Genomic DNA, 12,457 nt, shown 5'->3' on the forward strand with positions numbered 1-12,457 from the left:
CAAACAGACATCTATAGAACACTGCACCCAATAAAAATAAAATATACCTTCTTCTCAAGTACACATGGATCATTCTCCAGGATAGACCATTTGTTGGGTCACAAAACAAGTTGCAATAAATTCAAAAGTATTGAAATCATATAATGTATCTTCTCTGACCACAATGAAATGAAGCTAGAAATCAATAACAGTGGTAGAAATGGAAAATTCACAAATATGTGGAAATTAAACAATATACTCTTTAACAACCAATGTATTAAAGAGGAAAACACAAGGGAAATTGGGAAATATCTTCATGCAAATGAAAATACAACATACCAAAACTGTTGGGATGCAGGGAAGGCAGTGCTGAGAGGGAAACATATATTTCCAAATGATTATATTAGGAAAGAAAAAAGATTTCAAATCAGACATCTATCCTCAAAACTAGAAGCACTAGAAAAAGAAGACCAAAGTAAATATAAAGTGAGCAGAAGGAAGGAAATAGCAAAGATTAGAGCTGATGTAAATTTAACAGAGAATTAAAAACACTAAAGAGAATCAACAAAACCAAAAAATTCTTTGAAAAGATCAATAAACTTGACAAACCTTTCACTACATTGATATGGAAAAAAGAGGACACAAATGTCTAGTGAAAGGGGACGTTAGTACTGACTTCACTGATATAAAAAGTACTGTAAGAGGGGATTATGAACAATGATATACCAACAAAATAGATAATCTAGGTGAAATGGACAAATCCCTAAAAACACATGAAAACCTTCACTGATTCGAGAAGAAATAGAAGATCTCAACAAAGCAATAACTAGCAAAGAGATTAAATCACTAATCAAAAACTTCCCAACAGAGAATAGCCCAGGACCAGATGGCTTCACAGGAAAATTTTACCAGACATTCCAAGGAGAATTAACACCAATCCTGCTTCAATTCTTCCAAAATATTGATGAGGAGAGAACACTCCCTGATTCATTCTGAGTCCAATATCACCCTCATATCATAGCAAGATAAAGATACCATAAGAAAAGAAAATTGCAGACCAATATTTCTTAGGAATGTAGATGCAAAATTCCTCAACAAAATACCGGCGAACCAAATCCAAGAGCACATTATAAGAATTATACACCATGATCAAGTTGGGTTTATCCCATGTGTGCCAGCGTGGTTCAACATAAGAAAATCAACTAACACAAAACACCGTATTAACAGAATGAAGGGGGAAAAAACGTATGACCAGTTCAATTGACACAGTAAAGGCATTTGACAAAATTCAGAATCCTTTCTTGATAAAAACACTTAGAAAAATAGAAATAGAAGGAAACTTCCTCAACATGAAAAAGGAAAATATGAAAAGCCCACTGCTAACATCCTGCTTCATGGTGAAAGACTGGAAGCCTTCCTTCTAAGATAAGGGACAATACAAGAATGCCCACTGTCACCCCTGTTATTCAACCTTGTACTAGAAGTTCTAGCCACAGCAGTTTGGCAAGAAAAAGAAATAAAAGACATCCAAATTGGAAAGGGAAAAGTAAGACTTCCCCTAATTGCAGATGACATGATTCTATATACAGAATATCCCGAAGAATCCACAAATAAAGCTCCTGGAGCTAATGAATTCAGCAAAGTGGTGTGGTAGAAGATCCCCATGCAAAAATCAGTAGTGTTTCTATATACTAGCAATGAACAATCAGAAAAAGAAATCAAGAAAAAACTTCATTTACAATAGCAACTAGGAGAATCAAATATCTAGGAATAAGTCTAACCAAAGATGTAAGGGAATTGTACACAGAAAAGTATAAGACATTGCTAAATGAAATCAAAGAAGATCTAAATTAATAGTAGGATATTCATGTTCACAGGTTGAAAGACTAAATATTGTTAAGATACCAATTCTACCCAAAGCGATTTACAGTTTCAATGCCATCTCAATCAAAATTCCAACAGCTGCCTTTGCAGAAAGGGAAAATCATGAGATTTATATACTAGTCAAAGGCATTTTGAAAGAAAAGAACCAAGTTGAATGACTAACACATTCCAGTTTTAAAACTTTTACAAAGCCACAGTAATGAAGACAGCATGGTACTGGCACAAAGACAGGCAATGTATTCAAATTGAAAGCTCAGAAATTGACCCTCACATTTATGGCCAACTGATTTTTTACTAAGGTTCCAAGTCCACTCAATTGGAAAAGAATCTTCTCTTCAACAAGTGGTGCTGGGAAAACTGAATCTCCATTAGCAAAAGAATGAAGGTGGACCTCTACTTTATATCATATACTAAAAATCAACTTAAATGAATCAAAGACCTAAATGTAAGAGACAGAACTATAAAACTCCTAGAAGAAATCATAGTAAACTATCTTTGGGATCTTGTGTTAGGGAATGTTTCATTAGACATTACACCCAAAGCACAAGCTACAACAGTAAAATAGATAAATGGGACCTCATCAAGTTCAAAAACTTTCATGCATCAAAGGACTTTATCATGAAAGTAAAATGATGGTCTATACAATGGGAGAAAATATTTGGAAAACACATATCTGATAAGAGTTTAATATCTAGGATGTATAAAGGAATCCGTTAACTCAATAACAAAAGTCAAACAACCCAATTAAAAAATGAGTGGAAGACCTAAATAGACATTTCCTCAAAGAAGATTTATAAATGGCCAAAAAGCACATAAAATATGCTTAACATCATTAGCCATGAGGGAAATGCAAATCAAAACCACAAGATACTATATTCAAACCTGCTAGAACGACTACTATTTAAAAAAAGGAAAATTACAAGTGTTAGAAAGGATGTGAAGAAATAGGAACATCCATTCATTGCTGGTCAGCATATAAAATGATGCAGCAATTGTTGAAGATAGTTTCACAGTTCCCCAGAAAGTTAAGTATTGACCCAGCAATCCCACATTTAGGTCTATACCTAAAAGAATTGAAAGCAGTAGTCAAACTGATATTGGCACATCAATGTTCCTAGCAGCATTATTCACAGTTGCCGAAATTGGAAGCAACACATGTCTCTCTACGTGTGATTGGATAAACAAAATGTGTGTGTGTGTGTGTGTGTGTGTGTGTATATATACACACACACACACAGTGGAATATTATTCAGCTATAAAATGAATGAAATTCTGATACATGGAAGACAGGTGAACCTTGAGACATCAAGTTGAGTGAAATAGGCAAGATACAAAAGGACAAATATTGTATGATATGTCTCATAGGAATTAATTAGAATAAGCAAACTCATAGAGTCAGAATTTGTAATATAGTTTACCAGAGTATGGGGTGGGGGTAAGGAATAAGGAGATAAGGCTTAAAATGTACAGGTTTCTATTTGGAACTATGAAGAAGTTTTAGTAAAGGTTGGTGGTGATGGTAGCACAATATTGTGAATGTAATTAATGACAGTGAACTATGTATTGAATGTGTTTAAAAGGGGAGCTATTAGGTTGTATATTTATTATTAGTATAAAAATTTTTTTTAAAATTCATGGAACTTTGTAACACAAACAGTGAACCCTAAATTAAACCATGGGCTGTAGTAATTACTACAATTATAAAAATGTGCCTTTATCAACTATAGCACGTGTACCACACCAACGCAAGGTGTTAATAATAGGGTGACTTGGGAATACTATATTTTATATACTATTGTTCTTGTAAACCCACAACTTCTCTAATAAAAAAATTAGCTAAGTGAATACCTTCAAATACTTTTGACTCAGTTATACATTTAATGTGTTCACTTTCCTTTTTAAGTACTTCAGTTTTATGATATAAAAAATTTCCTTGGTATTCAAATAACTAAATTTAATAAATTAATAACTAAATATGTTTTGAGTTCTCTTTACTATTTCAACTTAAAATCACAATTCTGTTGATATCTGATGGTGTTCCAGGTCCAGAGACCTTGGGTTTACTCCACTTGATAGGCCCATAACTTTAGCTAGGCATTTTGGGCATTGCCCAGAATACTTTTTTTCTCATAGGTCAAAGGTCACTCAAGGATTTGGGAATAAGTATATTTTAGAACTAAATAAAATTACCCCATTCCTTTCAAAAGAGTTATCTTTGTTCTGTGAGTTAATATATGTGAAATATGCAGGCTAGCACCTGGCCCACAGTAAGCATTATGTTTGTTTACTATTATTATTACCTGATACTGTCTTAAACAGGTTGATAAAAACAAACACCTTTATAAGTATATGGACAATTGCTTGTTCTGAGGTCAAAACCCTAACAGTTTCTTTGACTGAAAAGGGAGAGTGGTTCATTTACTGCTAGCTTAAACTTTGTTTGCCACAAGCCATTAAAATACAGAAAGACATTTGTGGAAGAATATATTATCAAATAGTGTAGACAGCAGAGTAAAGCTGAGCATGGCGTAGTTAACGTGGTATAACATAGTGATACATAATCCAGTGTAGTAGTAAACATTATTATGAGCTTTAGCACTGTTTCAGTTCAGAGAAGGTGCTCAGTACCTATTGGTCTCTTTGATGGTCAGGTGATGCAGTCATGCTTCATACTTCTATTTGCATTGTCTGATTTCAGTACAGCACTTGGAGTTATAAAATTATATGCCTGCAAGGGAAGCTTTTCTGTGTATTTGTCCTTTGATCTCTTCTTTATGCCTGGGGTGAATTAGCCCCATCATGAGTTCACACTATTTCCTTGACTTCCCGTATGTAACACTTAGATAATAATTGCTACTACAAGGATTACCATTTTGAAGTATTTCAGTGGTTTCTCTTGGCCACTTGTAAAACTAAAGGGAAATTGTTAGCTCTACACTATGTAATTTTCTGCCACCTACTGATGAAAGTTGATATTTTACTTTTACAATCTTGAAAATATTTACCTTTCAGAAAATATGAAAGCCAATTCTACTCCTATTGCTTAGGAAACTACCCATGTGTGTTTCTTTTCATGATTCAAATTGAGTACTTCTTTCTGTATGTGAATTCATATTTTTATTAAAATTCTTTTGAGTTTTGCTGTGATTTTATTTTTAAATCTAAATATATGCCATTTGCATATTCATTAAGGAAAAAGACAGATATCGCTCATACGGCAGTATCTTCATAAGTAATTTGTACCAAAATGATAAAAATTTTAATGTTACTAAAAATCATTCAGAATATGTTTAATAATAGAATGAGAATGTAGATATTTTAGTTCAGGAATTAAATTCATTAATATGATGTTTCACATATTCTCTTTGAAATGCAAAAACTGATTTGAGACCTGAGAAATCATTTTCTTATTAGTCCTTCCAATTAAACCTCTCCAACCATTCTCTAAGCCTTGGAGTAGAGAATAACAGGAATAGGAAATGAAGAATACGCATTTAGAACTGGTGGATGACTCAGAGCATCAGATCAAGGGAATAAAAAGTAAAATATGTTGAACGGAATGATTCTGGGCTATTTTTTCCCCTCTGATAGTTTCAGGAATAAAATACAATAAGTAATAAATTGGCACTTTTACCCTTATATGCCTTTTATTAAACATGACATTTATAGTGTGAATGGAAACCATTGGCATGTGAAGGTGCTATGAACAAAATCCATCTGGAAACACTACCCTAGATGGTAAAGGAAGGAGCTCAAACTACTTAGTTGCTTAGTATTTCTAACAAGTCTTCAAAATATTAACAATTATGTCAAGATAGAAAGTTTAAAAATTAACTTTTTTGAAGAAACTTACTGGTATCTTACCACCACACCCTTAGAACAGATTATTGTTTAAGATTGGTGTATTTTGGAACTTATGTAATATTATTTTTGTATATGACCAAATTAAAAACAGAGACTGAACTTAAAAAAAAACAGTTTTATTCACACTCCATGCAATCCATCCAAAGCATACAATCAGTGGCTCTTGGTATAATCAGAGAGTTGTGCGTTCATTACCACAATCAATTTGAAGACATTCTCATTGCTAAAAAAAAAAAAAAAAAAAAAAATCCCATACAAAACTGAACTTTGAATAAAGTATTTCCAGTGTTAGGCTTCAGTGAGTAAATAGCAATAATTTAGGAGGTCCATAACAGCAATGAAGTAACTCACTCATTTATCATAAATGGTGAAATAAGATGTTCTGGCTCTCAGTTTATTTTCTCCTCTTTGAAATGTGTAATTCTTAGTGATAACTATGGTTGGGTGTATATATTCCAAAAGGAATGGATTATGATTTTATTTCTCTGAAAACACAATTTATTTAACTTTCTCCATTTATTTCATTATTTAAAATCAATGTATATCACTGAAAACCAGAATTTGAAATAGGATCAACTTTAGAACATTACTAAAGTTATGATATAATTTAATTACAATGTAATTATATAATTATATACAATATAATTTATCTTCATTAAAGTTACTTTTTAGTGACTACAGCTTATTCATGCTTTTAAAAATGGATAGTTATTTGACAATATTGTCACTAACTCTTTGGTGTCACTTGTAATGAAGTGAAATTTGTGTGTTTGTGTGTGTGTTCCCCATTTGGATTCTGCAATTCAAAATCCTTTATGGATTTTGCTAATGAATGGCAGAGCTGTATATTTATGTTTAGTGCTCCCTCTTAATGTTCTTCCATAGGTAACTAATTCTTGCTTTTTTTTTCTCTTCTCCATGAAAAGAAACTATCGAGAACAGAGGTATGTGATGAGAATAATATGAACACATGACTGAAAGGTTTAAATCCTTTTAGCCTGTTTGGGATTCATACATGCAATTATAAATCAAGTTCACTTTGCTTTTTATACTACAATGATCATAAACTAATCTTGGTTTTGCATGACCCCAAAATAGTAATTTTAATGATACTGCAGTGAAATATATTCACTTAAAATAGATCTGCCATTATTTAAATTTAATGATTTATGGTTCTTTAATCCAACAGTATTACAATTAGTAGATGTTCTAATTTGTGTTATTTTATAATAATATATATGGAAATTTTTTTCCAGCTAAAACGAACTTCCTCTTTATTAAGGTGTCACCTTTGTTCACATTAGTTTATTTGCTTTTCCTCATTGTTTATAATAGTACTCTTATTCCTAATATTTTTTGAGGGCAATTGTTATTTTTTGCTATTGCTATATTAATAACTTCCATTCATATGTGATAAAGCTTATTTGGGCATAGTAAGTACTTGATGAGCCTATTTATTTCTGTACAAGAAAATATATATATTTTTTGTATTGTTAGGTAATTGCTCAAATGGTTAAAGAAATTTGCAAAAGTTGGAATCTCTGATTGTCTGGTGTACTTTTTTGAACAGAAAAGCCCATACATACAGAAAGTCAGGCACCCTGTTTGGCATAAGGTTGAAGTCTGTGTTTAACCAACAGCATAAAAAGAGATGCAAAGCATTCATGTAGTTCTATAAAAATTACCTATTTTTCTTAATTTAATCTAGCCCATAATATTGAGGTGTAACCTTCATTTTTCACATTTATAAAGTTACCTTTGCTATTACCTACTGATAAAAAATTTAAAATATTATCCTGGAAGTTGATAACCCAGACCAGGCCTCACACACCACATAGTACTCAATTCTGTACTTGAGAGATTTATGAAAATTCCTATTTCCTTAGCTTTTTCTTCTGTTTTTTTAAATGCCTGTGGCAGATTAGAAATAAGGTATAATAAATGTACTGATGCTTTTTCAGGCTCCAGTACCAACTTTCATTTTTTCATTTTTTCACAAATTAAAATTCTGAACTTTACTCTCTGTTTCCTTCCACATTGTAATTTAAAATGCCTAGAAAGCTTTAGTCATGAGTCATAGAGTCTCAAAAAAATTAACGTTGCCCACCCGCAATGCACCATTTGAGATCCTGTTCAGTTAGAATAGATTTTGGAAAATATTGCCTTTTTTGGAAAAAGTAAATCTGAGACAAAAATTACTTAAATTTTTAAAAACAGTGAGATTTGTTATTGCTATGTTTTAAACTCTTTTGTCCAAAAGCTCTAGGGAAGAGTAGGCACCATTTAGACTTTCTGTTCATAGTTGATTAGTTATATCAGAAATCTAAGGTTGATGGCTTTCTTCAGTGGGAAATAAAATTAGGCTAATATTGTCAAAAATTGATTCTTTGGCTCCATTTTCCATAAGAGCTAAAGCTATAATGTAATTTAATATTGCCAAGTGTATAATATATAACATGAGCAAAGCTAAAACAGCTCCCTAAGACATATTCTCACCAGGAAAACTATCTAAAAATAAGCATACTGACCACATTACACAAACACGATTTGTATGTAATTTCTCATTTTAATTCATTTCTCACTTTCTCATTTTGAGTCAGTATATTCATAGATGTAGTTAAGAAACTTTGCACACTCACAGTCTCCTTTCTATGTCTGATATAATCCTCCTGATATGACTGAGCCATAATTTTATCAATCTGGCTACTCTTTTGGATTTTGGTTCCTATTTTTCAGAGTTGTCACATCTCTAGCATTCTCTGTATTTTGATATATTTCAACATGACATTTTTCTTTTTCTTTTTCTTTTTCTTTTTCTTTGCCCATGTCTATAGCTAATGTATCTTAGGTGTGCACAATAGTTCTCAAAGCAGAGAAGTAGCAAAGAAAGGGCTATAGATGCAGAAGTTATGAATGTAGAAAGATTATCTGAAGCAAATTATCTTCCTTTTTTGAGAATACATATTAGTAATTATAGATAAGGTAGTAAGGTGAAGAGACTATAGCATGTGTTAAGAAGTTTACAATCTTATCAAAGTGTGTGCAGACATTCAAATTAAGATGTGCCCATTACCTAAGTATGCCAGAAAGTGGATTTTTGAGCTGTCATTGCCTTTAAGTTAGATTTTCATTTCAGGGTTTATGGTGGAAAGATCAACTGACAAGGAATCAGAAATCCACTTGTTAATATGCGATCTTGGGAAGTAACTTAAACTTAACTCTAAATCAGATGAAGTTCTTTGTAATCTGTAAAGCATGTACTAGGGAATTAGTACATGGTCTTTGGCAAACTTGTGTTTAATAGATCTTCAAATGAAAAAGGTGAATGTGATTGTTTTGAAAGAGGTAGTTAACATTCATCAGTGTGACTAGGGCCCACACATACTGGTTGAGCTGGTGAAAGTGTTGGTGACCATAAAGTTTTTCTTTGACACTAAATGTAAGATCTTATTAAATATGTAGCTTCTTATCACTTATTATTCTTACTATTCCATACCAATGATGTAATGACACAGAACTGTCAAATTGGGCATAACCTTTAAAGTGTTGGAGAAGACAGGCAAGCAATTCTGTGAATGAACCTGATAATCTGATACATTTTCCCTCCTGAAATGTGTCCCCAGGTGTTTCATTGTATTGAAGGAACATGTGATATGTTTAAATTCAAGTCTGACAAAAAGGAAAGTAACAAACCCAATGCTTTTATTTTGTGCACAAGACTACTTAATAAAAATTAGAAATCCCATTCTCTGGGGCACAGTGGATGCAGAACCCCACACATGAGCAATATAGCACTTTAAATCTGCCAGTGTCGCCATGCAAAGTGTAGCATAGTGGAACCAAGGAGCCACAAAGCCTTAGATGTCAGGTAGTTAGAAGGATGACTAGTTGTCCTTTCCTGTAAAATTTGCAAAAAAGAAGCTTTCCACAATTTTTCCATTTGATTTTGTAAAGTGTTTATGCTATAGCATAATTGATTTAGGACTTCGCAGCTGTATACTTTGTAGTAGGAATTACGAGTTTAGCTTTCAGTTTTCAGGCATGTTTGCAAATAGCAATAAAATAAGAAACATTAATTGAATTTGGATTTACAAAACTACCCATATTCAGCTGAAATTTTATTCTCTTCCTTTGTCTTGAATGAACACATATCATTTTGATTGATGAGAAATAGAATAATCAGATCATATCTTCCTAATCCTTCCTTTTACCTTAAGCAGAAACTCTCCACTTGCCCATTTTTTTCTCCCTCACCTGTTTTAGCTACTTTATTTTCTGCTAGCAAGCCTCCCACCTTTTTTCAAACCTTACTAAGTGTGTTTTTATATTGTTGTTATTTCAGTGAAATTTATACACCCATCAGTGTGATTTGGTACATATTACACAATATTACTCAGACAGCCCAGACACCAGCCATGCATTGGAGAAATACCTCCTTCAGAATTAAGTTCAAGACTAGATTAAATGTGGTTTTTTTAATTATTTTACTCTCATTTTGAGTATGCATATTAAGTTAAATATTATTATTCAGTGGATCATTTTGGAAATAATTAGACTTCCCTCATAGCAAATCCAACCAGTTGCCTAAAGACTTTTGGAGTAATCCAAGAAACATTCTTAATGTTTAAATTTAGAATACCAACACAACAACTAGATGATTTGTAATTATGAACACATTAAGAGTAGGACCATTTTTGTCTTCTAAAGTAGACTAAGAAAACAAACAACAAGCATGAGTATTATAGAGCTGGGGAGAAATAATAATCGCAGTTTGTATGAATGTGTTCCTCCAGAGTAATTCATTTATAGGGGTTAGCCTTTCCTTTGAGAATAGGAAATGCCTTCAAAAGAACACTATTAAATAGAAAGTATCAATTCAAAACACAAAGTGACATACCAATTCAAGGTTATATAGGGAGGTGTAAACAACCGATAATTACATAGGGAGGGATCTTTTTTGAGGAAAAAGTTAAGTAAACTGAACAGCAGATTTTATTTTCTTTTGGTCATTGTCTCAGAAAAAATCATGCACATGTCTAAAGTATCTGCATGTAGTGTGGAAAATATGAGGTAAATTTTCATATTATAAAACTTAACCCTGGTCAGGCTCCCTAGGATACTTTTAGGTCCCCAAATTCTATAAAACAAGTAGAACACTAAAAAATTTGGCAAGAAAGCTATAATGGTAGTAAAGAACTAGAAATGTAAATTAGATTTTAAAAATTAATGGGATCTTTTAGCTTTAAGTTTCCCTTTATGATCATTATAAATGATTAAATGTCATTATATTGATCACAGGGACCCAGTATTCTCTATCTTCACTAAAGGTTAAACAAGAAGAAATATTTTTTATAATATATAGGGGATTAATATTGAATAGGATGAATTTCTGAACAATGACAGGTGTTAAATATTATTTTCAGAGATATTTAGTATAATTCATAAACCTGATTATTAATATGTTTATACATTTACTATCTGAATAAAGTTATATGCATTCCTTGTAGAATTATAAAGAGAATGCAGAGAAGTACTTTCTGTATTTTGGAGACTTCATTTTTGAGATAGAAAGGAATGTAATCTTCCCAGTGATAAAAATATCACTCTGACCCAGAAGTATATTGAACTAAAACTCTCTTTCAACCATTTTACTGACATCCACAGTTGATGCCATGTTTAGCATTTAGTATATTTGTGTACTGTGTAAAAATGACCGTGAACAGCAGAGAAGTTATAATGAAGGGGTCGTACAACATGCTCAGTTTCCAAAAAAATTCCGAATCCCATCCATTGTGAGCAGCAGTACATGTGTGCCTGTCTATCAGCTGAGGGAGTCATTGGTAAATGCCAGGGCATAAAGAGAGGACAACTTGGGGGATAGAGTACTGGAAAATGTGAAGTGTGGTTCAGAACTCTTAGAAATCACTTGTTCTTATTTAACTTGAATTTGGTGAGGCATCTCTCATCAGCTTACAAGGATTATCATTCAAGGTATTAGTGACAAAAAAAAAGTTATTAACCATAAAGATTGTTATTGGAAATGTACTGTTAATATGATACAAAAGGGAAGTTTCCTCCCTGAATTAACATACAGAACTATGATTTAATTGAGAGCATTTTTCAATTATTGATGGAATATTTTACAAGATAAAAACATAAAAATATAATTCCAAAGATTAAAAATTCCATCCATAGGAAGATATATCATTTATCCTTTATTATTAACATTATAAATATGGGGCATATGTTATTTTTCCATGAGAAATTCTATTGTCTTTGGTTAAAATGACCAAAGGGGGAGGAGTATATTTAATCATACAAATTAAAATACATACTTTATGTGAGTTTAAAAATATTTTCCCGAATTATAGAGATGTGTCAATATATAACATTGAAATAATGCAGTAGAGGGTGTTCGGTCTTTGAAAACAACAAATGACCAAGTGTTTTAAACATTTACAACAATATATGGGAATCAGTATAAGCAAACAAACATCTGAAAATGAACTTTGCTGAAAGAACTTAGTATCAGCAAATAGCTAAGTTTAGCCTGGTAACTAAGGAAAAACCAAATGGGAAAAGGAGTTAGCAAATCTGTGCTTTTGTTGGGGACCTGTTTAAGTACAGCTCTGTTTAAAATTCTCAGTCCAGCGCTAGTTCATGGCACCTCCAGCAATAGTATTGAATGGAACTTGGTCAAGTTTTGGATGCAGTTGCCTGTTTGAAGGCA

The 12,457-nt window shown here is 32.3% G+C and overlaps 1 protein-coding gene across 9 annotated transcripts in view; it reads left to right on the forward strand.

The window, feature by feature from the left end:
• ADAM22 (ADAM metallopeptidase domain 22) overlaps window positions 1-12,457 on the forward strand; it is a 285,191-nt gene that overhangs the window by 252,784 nt on the left and 19,950 nt on the right. For 7 of the 9 annotated variants that reach the window (XM_037836582.1, XM_037836583.1, XM_037836585.1 and 4 more), the window contains exon 26: window positions 6,654-6,671. The exons of the other annotated variants lie outside the window; for them this stretch is intronic. In XM_037836582.1, the coding sequence (XP_037692510.1) occupies window positions 6,654-6,671 (18 nt within the window). The remainder of the gene's footprint in view (window positions 1-6,653; window positions 6,672-12,457) is intronic. 9 annotated transcript variants of the gene reach the window in all.

The sequence above is a fragment of the Choloepus didactylus genome, chromosome 5 (genome assembly GCF_015220235.1).
Source record: "Choloepus didactylus isolate mChoDid1 chromosome 5, mChoDid1.pri, whole genome shotgun sequence".
Taxonomy (NCBI): Eukaryota; Metazoa; Chordata; class Mammalia; order Pilosa; family Megalonychidae; genus Choloepus; species Choloepus didactylus.